General features: G+C 43.2%; 2 protein-coding genes across 9 annotated transcripts in view; both read left to right on the top strand.

The window, feature by feature from the left end:
- Window positions 1–4,539, top strand: part of fbrs (fibrosin) — a 19,759-nt gene extending 15,220 nt beyond the window's left edge. For 6 of the 8 annotated variants that reach the window (XM_032501590.1, XM_032501586.1, XM_032501589.1 and 3 more), the window contains 2 exons: window positions 852–1,113; window positions 1,671–4,539. In XM_032501590.1, coding sequence (XP_032357481.1) covers window positions 852–1,113; window positions 1,671–3,219 — 1,811 coding nt within the window. In that variant the 3' untranslated portion in view covers window positions 3,220–4,539. The remainder of the gene's footprint in view (window positions 1–851; window positions 1,114–1,670) is intronic. The other 2 variants (XM_032501593.1, XM_032501591.1) reach the window with 2 other exon arrangements.
- A 2,265-nt stretch (window positions 4,540–6,804) lies between these two features.
- srcap (Snf2-related CREBBP activator protein) overlaps window positions 6,805–22,914 on the top strand; it is a 35,914-nt gene continuing 19,804 nt past the window's right edge. Inside the window, exons 1-16 of the mRNA XM_032501584.1 lie at window positions 6,805–7,036; window positions 8,516–8,592; window positions 9,011–12,192; window positions 13,063–13,104; window positions 13,464–13,721; window positions 15,879–16,064; window positions 16,190–16,330; window positions 16,530–16,728; window positions 17,557–17,726; window positions 19,105–19,192; window positions 19,319–19,408; window positions 19,960–20,133; window positions 20,309–20,529; window positions 20,709–20,886; window positions 21,033–21,169; window positions 21,770–21,939. Coding sequence (XP_032357475.1) covers window positions 9,250–12,192; window positions 13,063–13,104; window positions 13,464–13,721; window positions 15,879–16,064; window positions 16,190–16,330; window positions 16,530–16,728; window positions 17,557–17,726; window positions 19,105–19,192; window positions 19,319–19,408; window positions 19,960–20,133; window positions 20,309–20,529; window positions 20,709–20,886; window positions 21,033–21,169; window positions 21,770–21,939 — 4,997 coding nt within the window. The 5' untranslated portion in view covers window positions 6,805–7,036; window positions 8,516–8,592; window positions 9,011–9,249. The remainder of the gene's footprint in view (window positions 7,037–8,515; window positions 8,593–9,010; window positions 12,193–13,062; window positions 13,105–13,463; window positions 13,722–15,878; window positions 16,065–16,189; window positions 16,331–16,529; window positions 16,729–17,556; window positions 17,727–19,104; window positions 19,193–19,318; window positions 19,409–19,959; window positions 20,134–20,308; window positions 20,530–20,708; window positions 20,887–21,032; window positions 21,170–21,769; window positions 21,940–22,914) is intronic.

Below are 22,914 nucleotides of genomic sequence, written 5' to 3' on the forward strand. Positions count from 1 at the left end.
GTGGGGACACACGCAGCCAAGGGTCGGATTCGAACCCTGGCCTCTGCAGGACTCAGCCTACATGGGGCTTACACTCTTACTGGGTGAGCTAGAGGTCGCTGCTGCCACCAATATACATTTTTAAGGTTTTCATTTTGATAATAAAACATTGATTGACATTGATAATGATACATTTTTGGTGGCTACATTGCTGCATGTTTTTCTCCAAATGTGTGTTTAATTGCATCATGTCTATAACATCCTCTAACACAAACCAGAACATCATCTAAATAAATGCAGTATAAAATTAGAAATTTTTGGAAATGGGGAATTAAAAGATTAGTAAGTAAACAAGACTAAGACTCTGACCAAGCACTCTGTGTAGTAACTTTGGTTACCTGACAGTTTTTGTTATTAAGTTGGTTGGTCATGAAAACATTTTGAGATGAAATACCAACCCAGCCCCAAACTTTTCCAAACTTTGGCTAAAGTGTTTGTCATTACTCAATGCTTTGCTCAGCTGTAGCACAGCTCAGCTGAGATTGGCTGTTCAGGGCGTTGTCATTGATATACAGGTAGAAGGTTGGATGCGTGAATTTGATTAGCTGCAGACTGGAAGCTGTCCAAATAAAAGTCCAACATGAAAGCGTGGATTAAACATTTAATAGTTTACCGGGCGGTTGTGTTGGAACAACTAGACTAAGCTGAGGTTACGCCTGACGTAAAGTCTGAATTTTACTTTCACAGGAAGACTTGCAGTTTTGTGAGATATGTAATTTGAAAGTGTTCTGGTAAGAAATGTGTTTACATTTCTTCTACACTGTTATTTTGTTTCTTTTTTCTAACAAAGAATATGTCCTTCTGGTCCACAGCGGGATCTGTGTATGGCCCTAAAGATTCACCAGCTAATGTGGTTGGTGGTATGTCCACCCCCAACCATCATGACCCCTGGAACCGTCTACACGGCGGCCCATCTGGGTTTGGTCCTGGCCCCAGCTGGGCTAAAGGGCCGGACAAGCGGGATGAGAGAGATCGAGCAAAGGAAATGGAGAGGAGAGACATCCCCCACATCAAGGATGAAAAGGACAGGTATGGCAGTCAGCCATTAGAAGGAAGAGCTTGGTTTTTTTGGCAGTAAGTACTAACATTAACCCAGGCAGTCCCGTGATGAGTGTTGAGCTACAACTAAAAAAAAGAATTTACCATAAAACACAGAATATAATTATTACAGCAAAACTTTCCTTTCAAATCTTTATATTTTTGAACCGTTTGTTGAGAGATTAAAGTGCTATGGTATTGTTAACATAATTCTTGTTGCCACTTAAGCTTGTATTATAAATGATTGGTATAAATTAGGGGGGTAATTTACAATTTTTATCACTGTACGGTATATCAGTTCTTTGGATATTTGCTCATATCACAAAGTCTGCAACAATACAATTTCAATTCAGGGACCAGTGATCGATCTGAGACGCTATAAGCCCATTTAACAATCCGTTAAATTGATATCAACTCACAAAAAGCAACTAAAATAATATTTGACTATTCTTTACGGAGATCTTTCAGATATTTAAATGAAAAAGTAAATATTCTTTTTAATAAAAAGATGAAGTGGGAATTAAAAAAAAAACAACAACACCCCTAGTATGAATTATCTCCATTATGTAACTGTTGTGCACATTGTTTTGCAGGGACAATATGCTGTATGGCCGACAACCTGTGAGAATGTCTCCAGTTGCCCCTCCCTTCAAGCCCCGCAGCACCCCCCCAGTCTCTCACGTTAACGGCCACAGCAGCGCCCTGGGGCCGAGCACCGGGCCCATTGAGGACCTGACGCGCAGCTTAAATAGAGACCGAGACCGCGAGCGGGACAGAGACGGGGACAAGAGGCCGCAGCCCATGGTGTCTTCACGGGGACCTCCTCTTGGCTCTTCAGTAGCAGACAGGGACAGACCACGGTCTTCATCATCTTCTGTCCTCACCACTCCCCCGCCCTCCAACCGCTCAGCTCCGTCTCCTATGGACCTTTACTCCCGCCCGATGGCCCAGGCAGCACATCACAACGAACCCTCACACTCCCAAAGAGACGGTAACCTTCCTTCTTCCTCCGCAGCTTCTGCCTCTGTCACTTCCTTGTCTCAGGCCAAGAAGACTGACCGGACCACAACACCCGTCTCCAAACCTCCGCTGCTTCTACCGCCAGTCAAAGTCAAAGAGGAGCGGAAAGAGGAGCCGGAGCATATCCCCATCACCCTGCCTCCCCCAGCACCCAACCACAGCTTTGAACGCCCCAACAGCCATCCACACCACCATCGTTCTGGTACCCCTTCGTCTTTATCACTGACGCCCACTCCTGGTGTTCCCCTCATGCCACCCACGCCAAACCATCCTTCCCACCAACACCTTTCGCTGCTGGACCGCTCCCGGGCCATTGAAGCGTATCTGGGGAGCACAGGTGCTGCAGGTTTGGTAATGGGTCCAGGAGGAGAGCGTTTCCACCATGGTCCAGGCCAAGGGCCATCACAGGGTCCACACAGCTTTACCTGGGACCCCTGGAGAGAACTGGCAGCTCAGCAGCAACATCAGCATCGTAGGGAGGCTTTGGCCCTTCGGTCAGACCCTCACCTAGCCCTGCGATCTGATCCACATCTGGCCCGTCTGCTCCAGCATCAGCGTCTTCTGGAGGCCGCTGCAGCAGCAGCAAACCCTCACCACCCTCCGACATCTACCTCTGCCTCCACCTCTGCTGTCCACCAGGAGTTCGGCCTGATGGCCCATCACTTTGACCGCCCTCATCACCTCGGACCCCCAGGAGGAGGACTGATCGATGAGGAGCAGCGTGCCCAGATCCTGAGGGAAGACTTTGAGCGGGCTCGCTACTTTGGGATGCACCCACACATCCCTGCTGGCTCTCACCTCTCAAGCCCCTCTCATGCTGCTACTGCCGCTCACCTGGAGCAGCTCCACCCTGGCCTTCTCTCCCACTCGCTCCAACATGGAGCCGCTCATGCTTCCCAGCACCACGCTGGCCTCTTTGCTCGTTTAGGCCCACTAAACCCACAGCACGTGCCCAACGGCATCCTGGCAAAGACCCCTGCAGGCTTGGTGGGAGCTCTGGCAGTGGGGGCGCCGCCTCCACTCATTCCGTCCATCACCAGCCGGTCGTCCACACCTCCCCGTAGACTTGGACCAGGTGAGCTGGCACTGTACAGTGCCCACAAAGACGGAGAGTCCAGATAGTACAGGGACAACACTGGATGAGATTAAGGGAAATGTCAGGATCACTGTGCTGCTCTCAACCTGTCCCCTTTTCCTCTTGCAGACTACTAAACGTTGCCCTCCCAGTTACACAACCAAACCAGCTCCAGTCCCCCGCCCAAATAAAGGGTAACCATGACTGGCTGGAGGTGATGGAAGGGAGGGAAATGCAAGACTCATCAGTGTGACTTGGAATATGCGCAATGGTTCTATCAGTGCAATTTAAAGGTACATGGTTTCTGTGCATCCTTGGTGTATTTTTTATTTTATACTGGCTGTTGGTTATTACACTTGTCAATTTTGAAAGCTATAGGAAGAGGCAGAGGACGGCTTTTCTTTCATTTGTCAGATGAATTATAATCCATGCTTTTCTCAGCCAGCCTTTTCCGGGTGGATTTTGGGAATGACTTCCAGAGGGATGTACACTGTGAAAACACGTCAAGGGTTCATCCTCAGCTTGGTTCACAACTCAACTCATGGGATATCCTTATTATTATAAAGCCTTCCTCTACATAAATCAACCCTGACTAGGTATTATGGATGAGGGTCTTTAGAAGAGTGGTAAAAGTGGTGCTCTCGGTTCTGTCTTTGTGTATTTTTTGTCATTGTGGAAAGACCGATTAATGATGAGACCATTTTAATAAGACCGGTAAGCATCGCACCTCAGCTTCCTGCTTTACCCAAAAAATCTAACCCCAAAATCCTCAACTTCACCGATAATGAGATTCAACTTTTTGTTTTTTGGCTTGTTTTTTTTTGTTTTGTTTTCAAAGGATGAATGGCGAAAGGAACTGTGCTACACTGTGTGAGTTACCACAATATTTTAGAGCTTTCTGTAACTGTTTCCCACTCTCCTCTTGACTATATGAGCAGGACCAGATTATAGTAGTCTAGAGAAATTGCCTTTGTAATTATTATTCTTAACATTAATTATCTTCTATAATAATAAATATATTCACTGTTATGTTATTTGTCTTTGTTTTGGGTATCAACCAGTACTCTCTCCCCAGCTACTAATCTGTTTCCAATCATGCAGAAGACAAAGCAAAAGGCTCGTGTCACAGAAAACTGTTAAATGCTCGTGAACATTAAGCCGTCTCCATCGCGACCTTTGGCCTCTTCAAGGATCTCATCGACGACTGTTTCGCTGAGAGCGAGGTTTGCCTGTGCGTCATCGGTTGTGTGTTACATCCATTTGGGACTATGGGAGCCTTGTACATTGAACTGTCGAGTTTGTTTCATCAATAAAAATAAGTTATATACATGGATAAGTGGGACATCTGCTGACGAACTGAAAAAAAATATAAGGACTTGTGTCAAAGGACAACTAGACAGTGGGTGGCCTGAGAGGGAAAAGACTGGGTCGATTATTTTAATATGACCATTTTATACCTTTCAAACCCCTCCCCTAGAGACCACAAAGATTAATTATTAAATGAATTGTTGTTTACTCTGTTGTGCGGGTCTTTTGTTCTGAGTCTACCATTGTTGGAACAGCAACTATTTTTATTATTGACTTATTTATGCCAGTTATTCTCTTGATTAATTGGTGCATAAAATCAGAAAACTGAGCGCAGACACCCAAGTTGAGATATTAAAAAGAATTGCTTTATCTGACAAACAGTCCAAAGCCCAAAGATACTGTTTAATATCCGAGAAGACCAAGAATACCAGCACGTATTTACATTTTATTAGTGAATTGTCCTTTTTTTTTTTTTTTTAAATAAAAACAAACTGGCTATTCACTTTCGGTCAATCAACTCAGATTTACTAATATTTATAATACTTAACTTAATATCTCAGCTAATCTACTCCGTCACAGTCTGACAGATTATGAGACTGTGATTATGTGTGATTGTGATCGACTGAATTTTCCATCCATGTGTTATCCAAACAGACCAGAGTGAAGTTATGAAGCACCTGTCGCATTAATAATCCTTCATTTAATGGGAACAAGTAGGTAAGTACTCCACTTATTTTCTCTAGGCTTTATCTAAAGTAAGGAAGTCTCACATGTCACCATTCCTCAAATGTCCGAGTTCTTTAACCCTTGTATTGCCTTCCCATCGACCTGCAACTTTGTGTTTTTCTGGACCGAAATTTTGACATTTTGATGTTTTTTTTTCCTACACTTTTCTCAATGTTTTTTTCCAATTTTTTTGACACTTTTTTCATGTTTTTGTAGTTTTGTTTTGACGAGTTTTATTCTCACATTTACCAATTTTTTTTTTGTCACTTATTTTTTTAACAAGTTTTTCTTCACCTTTGGCGATTTTTTTTTATAATTTTGTTTGGTAATTTTTCTAAGCGTTTAAAAGAAAATGTTTTTGTGGAATTTTTTCCTGCGTTTTTGAAGCTTTTTACAACATTCTTTGGTCATAGTTCTGATAAAATGAAGGTGGAAAGGCCCAAAATAATTCTTCTGTAAACGGGTCATTTTGACCCCAAGGACAACAGGAGGGTTAATCATAAACATATTGCAAAGAAAACTTGTAGCCAATGGTAATTTACACAAGTACTGGAAATATGAGGTACTAGTACTTCACTTAAGTCTTTTCTTTTTAAGCTACTTCTACTCAACTAGCCTACATTTATCTGACATCTTTTAAAACCTTACAAATTAACATTTGTGCATTTAAAACATGAAAAGTAATAAGTTACACTGCCCAACAGTTTATACAAGTACATATACATGTAGGCTGCAGCTGAAACGATTAGTTGATTAACAAAAGAGTCATTGGAAACTATTTTGGTAATCGATTTGTCATTTTTCATGTGGAAACATTTGATGGTTCCTGTTTCACAAATGTGAAAATTTGCTGCTCATCCTCTTTAATGTTTTGGTAATAATGCCGAGGTGTGGACATTGTGAATGTGGATAATTGTGACGCCATTTCTCACTATTATTGTTATTCACTTTATTTATTTTCAAACCAATCAATCTATTAATTAATGGAATGGAGAAAATAATCATCAGATTAATCCATAATAAACATTCATAGTTAAACATGAGCTCTACCTCAACTCCGACAGTAAAATGCTGCTTTTACATGAGTGCATGAGTAATTCTACTCTAATGATATTATATATTGACATAGCCTCTTTTATAGTACATTTTATAGTACATTATAGTAACAGATTTTTACTTAAATAACATTTTCAATGCAGGACGTTTACTTACAAAGTATTTTACTGTGTGGTATTAGTACTTTTACTTCAGTAAAGGATCTGAATACCTTCGCACACCACTTAGCTTCATCATCTATTTGTCACTCAAAGATTACACTACAAAAATATATATATATATATTTGAATTTAACTACCTGAATGCGACCAATTATGATCGCCTTCCTCTATGAACTATCACAGTCCTGTTAATATAATTCTAGCTGTTTGTATAATCTTTGGTTACGGTGGAAATAAACGTATTAAATATATATAGATTGCTTCAATACATCAAGCTCGCCTCTGGCAACGAACTACAATCGAAAACATCTGAATTTCAAGTGGCGCGCTTGTCGCCATCTCGCGAGATTTCCCTGAGTTCTGTACTTTGTCAGCAGCAGCGGTCTTCCACCATTTCGCTGCGTAAAGTCTCCTCCCCGCGACCGCTACATTCTGCGCCGAAACCCAGTCTCTCCCGGTCCGTATTTTAACTTCTTCCCACAGACCTAGTGGTACCTCGTTGGGTACCGGGAGACAGTTTGGATTACTGGCATTACGGATTGAGTGCGATTTTACGCGGATGACGGCTTCTTCAACGAGAATTTAGTAAAAGAAAATTGGTCGGAAATTTCAGGTAGGTGGGAACTTAAGATGGCGGCCATGGAGAGGGAGGGGGGCAAGGAGGAAGTAATGGGGGGCTTAAAGGGGGTCTCAGACAAACGAAAGGACACACTCAGACTGCATTTCACTTTGTAGTGTTTTTCAACATACTGCGTTGAAATATATTGACACTGCATTTAGTTCAAGACCGGACACCGAATTAAAAAGCCACAACACCGAACAAATTCCAATTTAAACCGTGCTTAACGAAAAACATTATCGTTGAACGATCATTTCCTTACTGTCGCTTCTAAAGATCCAGCCGTGGGACCGTGTAGGTCCCCCTAAATCCCCCGTATAATCATTGCAAAATTTATATGGAACTTTATAACTGTTTTTTTGTAGTTGCTCTTTTGTTTTAGTCAGAAAGTAATATGTGTGAGGGCTCCGAAGGAAATAATGTAACGTTTTATTTTCGAGGAAACAAGATTTGACCCCACGCAATGACGTCACAAGTGATTGTCCCCCTTCTGTATAGTGCATGCAGAAGCGGGTTTTAATGCTCCTTCTCAGATGTTTTGTGTCTCACAGCGAAGTAACTTAACCAAATGTGTCGGCATAAACGGGCTTCTTTGAGGGCTGGAGCATTACATAACTGCGGGTGGGGATGGGGCGCCTGCGCGTCAAATGAACGCACCCTTACTAACTCTTCTACCCTGCTACTGCTAGTTAGCAGGCTTTCATTTTCAGTGCCACCCAAGCAGTGTTATTGTGGGAAGCTAACGCTAGCCAGCTAACCGCACTAGCTACACCGGCAAACCTAACGTTTACCTAAGTGTGCGGCTTTTATGAAGGTCCCGATTCCGAGCTGTTTGTGTTATTAACGTCAACGTTGCCCCTCTGATAGCAAGGAAAAGTCGATTTAGTCATTTAATTTTCATGTAACGTTGCGCGCGGTCAATGCACATACAACTACTGAATAAAGATGTAATTTCACAACGTGGATAATGCTCTACAACAAGTCCATATAGCTTCAACTAGCCACAATAAATTACATTTAAGAGAGCACACAAATGAATGACTGGTGGAGGCCCGCGCGCTTGGTCACCGGCTTGAGAGCGCGTGCTGCAGAATTCCTAAAATCTTCCTGTGGGCGACTGCAGCAAATGCAACTTGGAGCTTGCAAACGGAGCTGTTCCTTTAGTGCTGCTTCGCTGAGTGTTTTTAATACTGCTGCAAGATGTCCACTAAAATACAGCCAATGAAATTAAACCAACTACGGTCCTAGCAGTTGGCTAGCCCAAGCTATCCTGAGTGTTGTTGCCGCTGCTCTCGTGACATGTCATCGTCCCACACAGTGATATTTGTGTTTACTTAATGCACATCTAATGAAATTAATACTATTGCAGAACTTACTGTTATCCTCACGTAGCTGTGTAGTGAGAGTTTTTGATTGTGGAGTGGTTGGTTTGAATAATAAAGTTACCCTTCATCTCTATTTCTGCTTCCTCAGAATATGTGGAGGGGACCCTAATTTCAGCATCCTGGAAGTAGAAAGCACAGAAGATCTGTGTCTCACACCACAGACAGGTGAGAAGCTGTTGCTTTGTGCACACATTTGATGATTGTTTTATAGACTTTCTTTAGTCTTACATTGTTTTGTAGAAAATAGTCAACCTAATGCGATTATTGATCAATCAATTGTAGATGTTGATGATAGATGATGTGCCTATTTGTCTTTTTTTATAGACAAACACACTGCAACACATATATTGAGGCTAGTGAGCAGTGTATGTCCTGTTCTTTTATAACACACACACACACACACACACACACACACACACACACACACATATATATTAACACAGCACATTGACTGTCCACCTTATCTATATACAGAGGATTATTTTTATTTGTGCTGAGTTATTTTTTTTATGTCCTTGTTTTTTTTGTTTAGTTTTTTCCTTTACTTGGTCCAGACACTGTTAACAACCATTTTCCCCCACAGGTGCAGTGTGTAGCCGGGGCAGCACAGAGGAAGGAAGCTCTGGGGAGGAGGCGGCGCGGCAGCGTGCCACTCCGGCTGTGGATGTGCTGGGTGGCAACCCCCAGGCTGCACAGAATGTGGCTGGGGAGTCACCTCGGCATGCCCCGCAGCCGGTCGCAGCTGCCCCCCGCCCAGTCCCTCCGTTCACCAGTCTGTCCATTGTGCCATTGCCAGAGAACAACGACTCGGCATTCCTCGGCATGGAGAACGTCCCTCAGACCAATCAGCCAATCAGCAGTGACTTCAAGGACAGCGTCGCAGCAGAAGTCCGCGCTGAGGAGAGCGCTGCCGAAGTTGTCGGAGTTTCGAGATCCTTGCCAACATCCCTCAGTGACAAATGTAGTTCCTCCGCTGAGATGCAATGGCTTCCAACTCCCCTTTGTCCCCCTCTCACCCCAGATAAACAGCTTAACAGCACAGTGCAAGAGTTGCAATATGTGTCACAAACTGATAAAGAGAAAAGCCCCTCAATATGTCAGACAGACCAGATTCAGCCACCTAGAGAAGGTGCTGGACCTGTGGATATTACGGGGACAAAGGAGAAACAGTTCGTCTTATTGGAATATAAACCAGAGACTGGGAAAAACATGGAACTTGGTGGAAAAGAGCACACAGGTGGAAATATTCTCCTCCAGCCCAAATCTCAAATCAGTTTCACAGCCTCATCTCCATCTGTCCCACAATCAAGTGTTGGTTTTAAAGTCCAAGACCTCACACAACATGGGGCTACCACGCCGTCTGACAGGGACCCACTTGTCTGCCCAAACCAAGGCAGCCATATACCTCCCCCAGGTGCTGTGGAGCAGACCGGTGGTCACCAGGACTCAAAATTATCTGAGCTCCCTTTCCCCTCATCTGGCAACAGTGAGATTAAACAAACTGACCTGTCAAAAACACAACCTGAAATCATCAAAGAGATCTCAACTGATGCCAGAGAAACACAGAAGGCAAATTCTTTGGAATCAGTTGAGATGTTCGAGCATGTTAAAGAGCTCGATGACACCTCTCACAAAGAAAGACAACCTCCCTCAGCTGAAATACTTGAGATCCCAAAAGCAAGAGAACCGCTTCCTGGGTTGTCCCCTTCACTTGGAAAAGGAGGAGCCGTGTCCGGCAGCACAGCTGCCAGAGAAGAACGCAACGTCAAGAGGAGCTGCGATCCAATCGTAGGAGAGCAGGTCGAGAGTGGCATGAGGGAAGAACAAACTGACACGACCACCCCCCCATCTGACTTCACAATGCTGCCGGAGTGCTCTTACACACAGCAGAGTCACTCAAAACCCTCTGCAGCAACCCCTCCGTTTGACACAGGCGTGGTTGTCTCGCTGCAGGCGGGGCAGGCTGTCGAAGCAGAAACCTTGCGTCCCTCTGACCAAGTCCCCCCAACAGAGATGCCACTGGCAGCCGAGATTGTGCACTCGGCCGAAGCTCAAGAAATTGTCGTCGTCAGAGAGGAGGCTCATATCAGCGGGGACTGGTCGAGCATGCACCTGAATCAGAGTTACCTCCTACAACGAGAAGACGGCAGCGTCTGTGAAGCTGCCATTGTCAACGAGCTGAGTTCTGAACTCTCTACTGGGGAACCAAAGCTGTATGAAGACAGTGTTCAGGCAGGTGTTGAGTTAGATACACAACCCGTGGAAGTGTATGAGTTTTGCACCCTGGTTGAGGAGGTTGCTGAGGAAACGGTCTGTGCCAGTAGTAGTGCCCAGGTGCCTCACTCTCCAGGATACGAGATGAACTTATTCAACGCGTTACTAGAACACTCTGAGGAGTACACTGTTAAAGAGGACATTGAATCGTCTATTCACACAATGAATGAAAGTGGCACTGTCATCATTTCCCAGCAGCCCTTGTCTTCATTGAATGATGCAATTCAACTGCAGCCTTGCTCTAACAGTAATTCCCATAATTTGTCCATGCTAAACACGAGGGTAGCTGCTGTCGGGCAACATTTGGTATTAAATGCTAACCAAGCTGTTGAAGTGGCTAACTCAAGTGAAGTTTGTTTGGTGGAAGTAGCTGCTGTTACATCGGAGTCATTCGCTGTTGATCTGGTGGACACCAGTCCACAAATCGGGACAACTTACTCGCAGGTCAATGCAGCAATCGTGGCCCAAACGGACGTGAGTGACTCTCCTATAATTCACACGACTCCCCAAAAACAGGAAGCAGACACCACAGCTGGGGCACCATCGTTTATATCCCCGGGGGTTACTGGTGAGGACACAGGGATGGAATCATCCGTTGCCGTTTCAGGACACGTTCAGCCCACAACAAATCAGACTGTTGTAAGTGCCACAAAGCCAGAGGGCAATATTTCTTCACATGAAGGGAACAAAGACACCCCTGCTCTGACAGAGACTCCTTTACAGAGAATCCAGAATGTTGCTTTGCCCACAGAAACCAAACCAGAGGCTGTCTGCACCACTCGCTCCGGCATTATAAATCCAAAGCTGCTCCTTCTTAAACCGGGAGAAACTCTCCTGAAACCCCCACCCTCCTTTTTGGCAAAGGTGTCCAAGCAACAGAATGCGACCGGCAAGCTGGCCAATGCCCACAGCTCATGGTCTGGCACAGTGTCTGAGGAGTGCCTTGCCCAAACTGTCCCGGACTCTTTATGTCCTTCTGTGGCTCTCAGCGGCCAGAAAGATCAGACGCAGTGCTCTGTCGATAAAACTTCTGTGTCAGCGGCCACTCCTGTCAAGGTACAGCAGTCCAGTAAGAGCAGTAACTCATTTCAACTTGACCAGAATCCATTGCTCACCCCCACATCCTCAACAAGTAAATCTGACAAAGAGGCCTTAAATGTTACTGAAACTTCAAGTGAAGCAGATTCTGCGTCCCAAGATGTTGTCGCCCTTACAGATCCTACTGCGCCTTACGCCCTTTACATGCTCTCAGCATCAGTGGAAGGGGAAGGTGCAGTAATGGCATCTACCAGTCTTAATGACCCCGTCAACCAACCGGACTCCCTCTATATGGAAGAAGAGAGTGAGGACATGGAGCAGGACGAACCAACGGGAGACACTGAGGCTCTGGATGCCACTTCAGGCCAGGTCAGCAGTCCAGAGGAAGACAGTGATGAAGAACCAGACGCAGACAAAGAAAGCGAGATGAGCACCCTCAGCTCTCCAGACAAGGTATATTAATAAAGAATGGGATATTTATCAAATCCATTTTTAAGTTGCAGAGTAGTGTAGACCCAGGAGTTTTGGCAGAGAGTCCAGGGGCAGGAAGACAATTGAGACAGATTTGAAATGAATAAGTTAAACAACATGACACATTTTAGCCTTGGGAGTTGATAATACTAAAGGGTTTGGCCTTGAATGCCAAAGTTAGACAGTTGTATCAGACTCTACAAAACAAGGACATAGCTAAGAGTGAAAACAATGTTGATAAATGTAAAATCTGTATCTGGACATTTTGTCAACGGTTACATTGTGATGAAGCTAAATGGGTTTATTAGCTTGGTGTAGCTTATTGTTTCAGACAAAACTGATTTTTCTGTGTAATCTGAACAATATATTGAATGCCACACTGACGCAAAAGCTCTGAACTTTAGTGTATGACTTTACTGGGAGTTTACAGTGCATATGTAAGATACATAACCATTTCCATTTTGTGTATTTAAATCAAAGGGAAAGGAAAAATACACAAGTATACAGATACACACGCAAATGTACTTGCAGAAAAAAAGTTAATTATGAACAATAACAGTACGTCAACGCAAATGTAGTATATGACAGTTTTATGAAATCATGTTAGCTGTAAATCAGCACTCAAACTGAGATATTGTCAAGATTTATCTCGACTGAAAACAAAAGTAAATTACACCATGTCATGGTTCTGTAGATCCTTACAGGTATGCTGGCATGTTTTCATCATTCAGATATGGCAGTGTACTCTACATCCTTCTGCATGTACGTTGTTAGCTGTGTGAACAGTGTTTGTATTATTTAGTGAGTTATTTCTTTAAGTTGGCCGCATGCTAAGCCGTATGTGTTTTCCAGCATGGACAGAGCAGGACAGACAGACAGACACTGTTCCTTAAGGTAAGTGGTGGGTGTCAGACACTCCGACAGGTTCACTTTTAACAGGCTATTCACGAGCACTTCCTAGTCCCTGTCACTGCTAATGAGGGGGGTGCATTTTGACTCTTAAAAAAGGCAGTTGCTTGACCTCTGCTATTTAGTGATTGTAATTCTGCATGAAACGAAAGCTCACAGAAAGTCACTGATGGCTAGTTTATAATTTAATACTGGAGCATGTACAGATTTGCTTTTCGTAAACGCTTGTTCACACGGGGCTGTTTTTTAATGTTTGCACGTGGCTTTTATCTTAAGTGAATGTTGCTGCTTTCACCTCGCCAATGTTTTCAAGTAATCTCATCTTTCCTTTCGTTTGCCTCCAGGTACGCCAGTGGATAGCAGACAGGGTCACTGGGAATTCATCTCCCGTCTCACCCTCCACCTCATCTTACCCCGGTCCCTCCCCCACCAATGATTGGTCTACCCCACGACGGGACAAGTCCCTACTCCTCCGGGGTCCCCATGGGAAGTTTGTGTCTCCATCCTCCGGGTGTGGCTACAGTCTCTCCACTTCCCCACCAGATCATGCCCCCCCTCAGCGACCCCGTGGTCAAGCAGACATGGCAGAGTTGGCTAAACATGTGAGTGAGCCTAAAGAAACAGTATGTAAAAACAAAACTATCTTAAAAGAACTAACAATGTGAAGTGAACCCGAAAATCTAAATAAGACATTTTTATTATTCTACAGGTGGTTTGAGGTGCCACAAAATGCTGCCAGTGTGACTGGCAGTTAAAAGCTGTGTGTGTGTTTGGATTTGACGAATGTCACGCTACCTCCTTTCACCAGCCTACATCCTAAGACTACCGAGAATAATTGTGAGTTCAGGGCCTTAGTTGTGGTGGGTTCAGACTACACAGTATTTTTCGTCTATTACGATGGTCACTGTGTCAGATTAGGCGATTAAACGGCCATAAAATATTGACTCTGCCGAAAGACGAGACAAACCGCTGGATTATTATTCTGAGCTGTGTAGATCTCTGCAGTGAATAATGAAGTGTTAAAGACACTGCACGCTTCACTATTTACTTGCATACCAGCTGTAGAACTGCAGTCGGTGACGATACTTTGAGTTCTTACGAGTTGATTCAGTTAATTTCCTATTTAAAACTGATTCTCAATGAATTGAAAGGGGGGCAGTATTCTTGGATCTTCATCTTTTTCACTGTGTGCCAAACAATACACTTGTGTCTTTAGTTCACGTAAATGCAATGTGAAACATAACTGGAAAGATAAATGGTCTGGATGAAGGTTAGAATCTGATTTAACAGAAAAAAAGCATCAAAGCGTCTGAGTAGGCCTGCACGATTCGGGAAAAAAAAAAATATGAATCGCAATTCTTTTAGCTTAGAATTGATATCACGAATCTCTGCCACAATTTTTTTAGACCATGAGAAAACAAAACAAACTGGCAGTACTAAACATGGTTGTTTTTTTCGGCACCTATAGCACATTGTGCATCACCACAAGCCTGTAAACACAGAGGCGTCAAGGAAGAGACGGGAGCGCATTGCAGCGCTTCGGAGCTCTTTAAAACCTATTTTATACAGTTTGTTATGCTGTTGGCTTAGTTATTTCCACAGATTTGTTATCCCTGTTTATCTCTTCTTGCTCGTTTTGTTCTTCCTCATGTTCCTCACTGTCCTGTCTTTCCCCCTGGTGTGCTGGCTCAGGTGTGTTGCTAACATTAGTGCTAGCTATTAGTTTAGTGCTGTATTAGCGCTAGTGCTAGTTGAAGCTGTGTATTTTAAAAACAAATCAGTCAGTTTGCAGCATTTTTCACTGTCAGCCAGCAGTGCTCTTTTATATTTCTCTTTTTTCTCCGCTCTTGTGTCGCTTGAAGCCTCAATTTGTTTGTTTGTTTTTTGTTTTGTTTTTTTATCAACAGTACAGCTTCCAACTTCCAATCTTCATCTTCCAACAGCCTTGACGACGCAGTCTACTCGATTCTATCTTGAAATTCTTAGAAAGCATTGCTTTATTTTAACTTTTGCAAACGAATGATCAAATAAAAGAAATGCAAGTAGACTTGATTTATTTCAAACATGCACATTTTTTAACATCTGATCTAAATACGTAATTACCCTATAAAAGTGTGCGACTGTGGAGGGGAACCATGACTGTGATATCAAGAGACTCATGTGGTATAATTACTGATCAGATGACTCTGCTGATAGGTGTGAAGGATTTGTAGAAAGGGGGCCAAAGAAGGTTATTGCTGACGCTTAATAGGGGTCCGAGAGAAAAATGGGGCTGCCGTTTACAGCGGCTGTCACAATTATGCGACTCTGATTGGCCCAAACGGACTACAAGGGCCCGCGGCCCCTCTGGCATCTGCCCAAATTCCAGATTACCAGTCCGTCTCTGGTTACTACCAGGGAAAGCCGCAGGCCCTTTTTTAAAAATGAAACAGACTATTGACTGTTCTGAAAAGTGTGTTCTGGCTTGTTAGTGGAGTTTGGTGCTCCACGCCGCTAAAGTTATACTCTGAGTGACAGAGTGTGAAGTATTTACAAAATACGTCTCCTTTTTAAAGTAAATTATTAACTTATCAAATCCAAAATGTGCCCAAACATGCTTTCTTTAACATTAACTATGAGATATGTCGAGCGTGCACGTGTTGTACACCGTCTGGATTTTTAACCCCCCCCTCCTTACTCACGGTTTCCGAAACATTGTTGTAGCACGCTCCGGTGTTGGCAGGATGTACTGAGTGGTGTGGCCGTTGTGTGTCCTGCAGGAAGCAGACATCGAGCATCGGACCCAGTCACTGAAGCGAGAGGGCTTCTGGTCGATGAAGCGTCTCACCCGCCTGACGGAGCCGCCGCGGCCGAAGGTGCACTGGGACTACCTGTGTGAGGAGATGCAGTGGCTCTCGGCTGACTTTGCTCAAGAGCGGCGCTGGAAGAGAGGGGTGGCTAGAAAGGTAGGTTAATTATCAGTGGTTTTGCACCTAGAAGTGGGTCTTACTAGCTTGCTTGAAAGATTAGGTATTCTATATGTCTGATTATGTATATATGTTTCAAGTGTGTTCTGTTGATATGTTGTCAGGTGGTGCGAATGGTGATGCGACACCACGAGGAGCTGAGGCAAAAAGAAGAAAAGGCCAAGAGAGATGAGCACGCTAAAATCCGAAGAGTTGCATCTTCTATCGCAAAGGAGGTCCGGGCTTTCTGGAGCAGTGTGGAGAAGGTACGGATGATTTACAAATATACCAAGAAAACAAAACCTTCTGGCTCGATGCTCAGCTGTTGAATCTGAAAGGATCACGGCCTGTGTTTGTTTTTTGTCTCAGAAATAAAATGCACTTTTCAGATGATATTATACATACAAAGTGAGTCAGTGAGAAAAATTAATAGTGCTGTTGTCTTGTCTTTTGTCCATAACAAAGGTGGTGCAGTACAAGCAGCAGTCCAGACTGGAGGAAAAGAGGAAGAAGGCTTTGGACCTTCAGCTGGACTTCATTGTTGGCCAGACTGAGAAATACTCAGACCTCCTCAGCAAGTCACTTGCACACACCAGACTTGCTGAACCAGAAACTGTCCCCCAGACTCCCAAAAAATCTGTGCCAGCTGCTGTTGATGAGGATGGTAAAAGCTGTTTTTTTGTTTTTTAAACCTCATAAATAGAGCTTACTGCCTCCATCTTATAGCACTGAGAGTGTGTTCAGCGCTGAATCACTGGGTCAGACAGGGACGTTGTCATAGCTACACACCAATGATTGAATCTTCTTAAGCGTCCACAGAGGCAAACTGTTTCATGGAGACAAAAAGACGTTCTTCACTGTCAAGGTCGTTGCGTCTTTGAGAGAGTCAGCCATGTTCTTGCATGTCTGTGCAAATCCCACCTGAGTACCTGAGCTCAAACGCATCGTGACAAAGAGGAAGTCTAATAGTTGTCATTGCAGTAAAGCATTTCTTGGCACAACAGTACTGAACTGAGCACTGCTTGGCAACCTGAGACTCGTCAAACCTGTCAGTACAGTCAGCTGCCCGTGTTATCAATGGCAGTTGATTTTCTCGAGCGTGGAGGTGACTTTAGTGTAAGTGTTTGCCCACTCAGAGAAAGGACAGACTTGGCAGTGGTTTATATCTGTGCGTCAGTAGTCCAGTCCCACTTTAATTTCACTATCTGGCGATGTTTTGTGTGGTGATAAAGTGTAGTGACTGTCAATGAATGATGTGCTTAGCCATCAAGAATCTGTCATTGAAACCCAAACTGAAATGTTCACTAAAATGGGCTGTTTTTAAACCAAATTACTTGTAAAGTATTTCTTGGCTTTGGTAAATGCAGCTGAGCCTCTGTGTGGGGCCTTATGAACCCAATTCATTTAGATACATTATACATCTTTCTGTTTCCTAACAGTTATGTACAATATCACTTTTTCAGTACAAAACAATTCTCTTTTCTTTGTGCAGACAGAGACTTTGAGCCTCCTTGTGAGGAGGAGGATGACGAGGAGACCATAGAGGTGGAGGAGCAGCAGGAGGGCAATGACGCGGAGAGCCATCAGAGGGAGATTGAACTGCTGAAGGAGGAGGGCATGCTGCCCCTGGACCAATTACTCAGCACCCTCAAACGGCCTCAGGTACCTCAACAAACCTGACGGGACAGGGAATGTTGTCCAAAAGTAGCAGACCACTGAACTTAGTTAAAAGTTCTGTAGTTGTCACAAGCTCTTACAAACTTTTAAATGAAACTACAGGGTTAATTGTCCATTATGTACTGATTTGCACATTGAAACAGTAACAAATACTAACAATCTGAATATAACAAACTGTTTTTTAAACAACCTGTGTCATAATTTTAACATGATGAATCAGATGTGTGTTAAAACTCTCCACTATATACCAATTGTTAAGTAGGGTTGGGTATTGTTTGTTTTTATTGTTTTTATTTTTCCCCAATACCAACCCTAAAGCCACACTTTTAAAGCCACACTACGCAACCTTTCCCTCTTCGGTCCCCCTGCAGGTTGTCTCATTGGAGCTACACCTCGCGCTGCTGTAGTTCCAGTCAGACAACCTGTCGGAGGACTGAAGAGGGAAAAGTTGCGTAGTGTTGCTTTAAACTGCCGATGCCTGAACCAATTCTTTTAAAAAGATTTTAAAAAAAGGAGCACAAAACGACCGTCTGCGACATTCCAGAGCAGCTTGTTTATTGCTAAGGCCAGATGGTCAAAGTGATTTATTAAAAATTTAATAACAATATCTTATGACTAACTTATTTCACTAGTAAATTGCTGGTAAATGTCAAAAACAAACACTAGATTGGAAAATGTTTTTTTACAATAATTTTGAATGCACCACGAGGCTGGCGAGTTTCAAGTAAACGGACCGCCTGTGTTGTTTTTCAGCTGCAGACTGTTACGTCCTGGTGTTGGAATCCTCTCCAGTAAAATACAGTCACGCTTTACACCGTTTAGCTGTCGGCATTTAACCAGGTTTAATCCAGCTGCTAGCTAACGGTAGGCTAATGTCACCTGCTGCTAAATGTAGTGTTAACTAGTGTCACATCCAGCAATATTCCTGTTGCTTGTAACATCCGTGTCGGAGCATCAGAGAGAAGCGCAGGCATTTAATTGGCACCGAAGTTATTCTGTCCGGTAGCTTCTGGTCGTTAGCACCGGGTCTCGGTACCAAAAACCTATTTTTAAGCCACATGCTTGTATGTGAAAACTGTTCATTAGGGATGTATAGCCATCAAAGGAACTGGAGATACAACATGACTGATCTTTTTCTTTCAGGACCGTTACAGAATAACACTTGAAGGTGTCACTATTAATATAATCCCAAAAAAATTGTTAGGGCTTTTTAAAATTTGCCCTCTGTAATGTTAATTCAAGTCTAAATACTGTTGCAAACAAGGTGTTTGCATTTCTTATATTTAATATTAATAATTGGGAGACAGGTGTTGGCATTTCTTCTATTTAATATTAATAATTGCTAAATCATTGGTTTACATAGGAGTCGGGCTCGGACGAAGAATGCTCGGATGAAACCTCTTCATCAGTAGAAGAGGAAGATGGTGAATTTACTGCCAATGAAGAGGATGGTAAGATCGCTCTCAGTATATAAACATGCTTATATCTTGGAAAAGGGGTAAAACATTGCACAGATATATTTTGTCGAATGATCTTCAATAAGTCTGTTAGTGTTGATATGTTTGTTGTCTTTTCAGCTGAGGATGAGGAGGACACCATAGCTGCCCAGGAGAAGGTTGAGGGAAATGTGGACCATGCAGAGGAACTGGATGACTTGGCCAAAGAAGGTATTTATGCGTAAAATGGAAAGTGCAATCGTTCATGTTGAAAAGCCTCTTGTTGTTACTCTGCGTATCACTCGGAAGGTGTGTAAAGTGTTTTTCCGTTGGTTCAAGAGCTTCTTTTATTACTGATGAAGAGGGATAAGCTTTTTTGTCAACTTCAAATCACTTCCAAGAATAGCTACTATAGACAAATTAAAGTAAATGCTGTTTAAATAGTCCATTTTGCTTTCTTTTCTAGACGTTTGAGACAAAGTTAGCAAACGTAAACATATCAACAGTTTTGTTTTCTATATAGAGTCTGCATTATATAGATAATATAGCAGAGACACATGCATTTTAAAGTCTGCTATGTACAAGAACATGATTTCAGTTTATTTAAAGCTCGCCCAGCATAGCTGTTCTTTTTGTGCTTGTCTGTTTTATTGGAGGTGTTTAGTCTATGTGCCAGTTAGCTGCATGTGAATAAGCATTTCATTAATTCTAAGCAGTGCCCTGTTTATTAAAAAAAACGGGAGCAGTAAAGATCTACCCTGACATCTCTGCTCCTCTTGTAGGCGATATGAGTGTTGAGGAGCTTCTCGAGAAGTACAAAGGAGCCTATGCCTCAGACTTTGAGGCGCCGTCTGCATCTGGCTCTAAAGAAAGCTCTGATTCGGAGCTGTCTGGGGATGAGGAAGAGGAGACTGAAGAAGATGAGAGTGATGTGGAAAGCAACACTTCCTCCTCAGGTACTAACCAGCGCACAGGAAATCAAAATAATCTCATATAAATAGTGTGTCTGCCCCCACTCTAACGCAACAAGTTTTCAGAATACAAATATATTTCCTTCTGCGGGTCTTTTCCCAGATTGTTTGCTGCTTTTAACACTTTATTGTTAAACTCTTTGAAATTGGCTTTTCTCAGAATCCCCAGGAGACAGCGGAGAAGACGATGACAGCGAGAAGGACGAAGAGGAGAGCGAGGAAGAAGACGATGACTGTGGAGATGAAGGGATGGAGGTCTTGCTAAAGGAGGGGGACAACAGCCCACCTCCCTCCAGCTCACGGCCGAAGAAAGAGATCAGCCACATCGCTGCTACTGCAGAGAGCTTGCAGCCGAAAGGCTACACTTTGGCTACTACAAAGGTCAGTCTTAGTGTTGTTTTTAGTGACCAAAGACCATTTAAATAGCTCATCTTTTATTACAAGTCCATCCAAAATAGTCTAAGAAGTAGGACTTGGGTTACGTTTTAGCATGCTTGAGATTCTGGTCCTTTTGCGGTTCGGAACCATCATTTTCTCATCTTTATTTTCCCAACATAAAGGTCAAGACTCCCATTCCGTTCCTGCTTGATGGCACGTTGCGAGAATACCAGCACATTGGACTCGACTGGCTGGTCACCATGTTCGAGAAAAAGCTGAATGGCATTCTGGCTGATGAGATGGGCTTGGGCAAGACCATCCAGACAATCGCTCTGCTGGCTCACCTCGCCTGTGAAAAAGGTAACAAAGCTGGTCCTGATGCTTTTAATACGTTTACTACATACAGCTGTTGGGCTTGGGACTGTCTTTTTGAAGTGCTACTCATGTTTTTATGCCATAATTGAACTTGGATGCTCCTTCCTTTTTGTCATTTAACTCGTGTCTAGGTAACTGGGGCCCTCACCTCATCATCGTTCCCACCAGTGTGATGTTGAACTGGGAGATGGAGCTGAAACGCTGGTGTCCTGGGTTTAAAATCCTCACTTACTTTGGCAGCCAAAAGGAGAGAAAGCTAAAGAGACAGGTAATGGGTTATTTGTTTTTTAATGGTAAAGATGATGATTTAACAGTAGTTGTATTTAGCACAGGTGTGATTAATTATTTGCTGTATTTCTGGTGAACAATTGTGGGGTTTTTTTGCTTTATTTTCCTCAAGCCCTATTTGCACACCTCTGTTTCGTACGGCAAAGAAAAGTCCATTTTACTCAAGTTTACTGATGTTAACCCCCACATATGACAGCACAGCTATCAAAACTTTCATTTATAATTGCCAACAGAGCCTATAAATCCTGGAATCAGAGATGCCTTTTCACACAGAACTAATATTATCACACAACCTCGGTGTTTTGTGAAATATGATGCGGTGGAATTTTTGCATGACCAATCATAGACATGGCAGATCTGCACGGGATTAAGATCACAAGTCACTTCCGCAATTGTTACAAGTAACTGGAGTTCCCCAGGTAATACTAGTCCAGTGTGAATAGGGCTTAAGTACCTAATAATAAAACCCAGATGCAATCTTACTTTTGATAGATGTGGTAATAGTGGCTTTTCAAAACATTTGTATTATTTCTACTGAACTGTGTTAATTGTCCATTGTTTTGTTGTGTTTTGTTCGTAGGGCTGGACGAAGCCTAATGCTTTCCACGTGTGCATCACTTCGTACAAATTGGTGCTGCAGGATCACCAAGCGTTCCGCCGCAAGTCTTGGCGATACCTGATTCTAGACGAGGCACAAAATATCAAGAACTTCAAGTCCCAACGCTGGCAGAGCTTGCTGAACTTCAACAGGTCAGTGGAGCTGGGTGTTTTTGCATTCTCAGAAGAAGAAATGTACAACCTTTAGTTCTCTGTAATTATTAAACAATTTATGTGGACTCTCTGCGTTAAACCTTCAAATCTAACCACCACAAACAAAGTTACCACTGCTGTTAAAAGAAACATCCGTGGATCTACAGACTCGGTCACGTCATCGATGATGTAATGTTTTTTCATCAGCTCTGTGAACATTATACATGCAAATCCAGTTGGACCAGCCAGGAATGATTAGTCCTTGTCTCGTGTCCAAGGATTGTAACTGAAGACGCGAGCATGTCTCAGGACATGCTTGCACCCTTGTATCTGTAGACATGTATGAGCTTTCCAAAATCATTGTATCTTACTTACTTTGTGTGTTTTGTCTCTTACGTTTTAAACGGTAGAATAATGCTGACAAGCTGGTATAAAGATCCAAATCTTTGTTATATACCGGCGACAGGAAAACCCAATGTCCTTACAGTCTGTAAGGACAACTGTCTCCTAATAATTTAGTCAGGGAGTGATAGCAGGTTTAAATAAATGTGGTTGCAAAAGATGCTAAGTCACTTTTAATGCACAGGCACAGTGTGACTTTGTAAAAAGGTTGAAAGAAATCAGTTCTTCAAATGATAATCCGTCAGTAGGTAGTGCGAGATGGTCAATAATCGTATGATTGGTGGTTTAATCCCCGCCAACTCCTGTTTGTATGTCAAAGTGTCCTTGAGCAACGAACTGAACCCCTCATAACTCCTGAGGTGGGTAAAGACAAATTGGAAGTTGCTTCGGACAAAAGCATCTGCCAGATGAATACAATGTAAAGTCCAAAGGTCAGTTTCATAAACAGCCAAAAACCCTCTTTATTACATCCTAAACATGAGACTTCCCTCTGGTGGTGTTCAAAACATAACTTGTAGCTTTGAAAGAGATCATGTTGTATCACACACACACACACACACACACACACACACA

Source organism: Etheostoma spectabile, chromosome 21 (assembly GCF_008692095.1).
Source record: "Etheostoma spectabile isolate EspeVRDwgs_2016 chromosome 21, UIUC_Espe_1.0, whole genome shotgun sequence".
NCBI classification, from domain to species: Eukaryota; Metazoa; Chordata; class Actinopteri; order Perciformes; family Percidae; genus Etheostoma; species Etheostoma spectabile.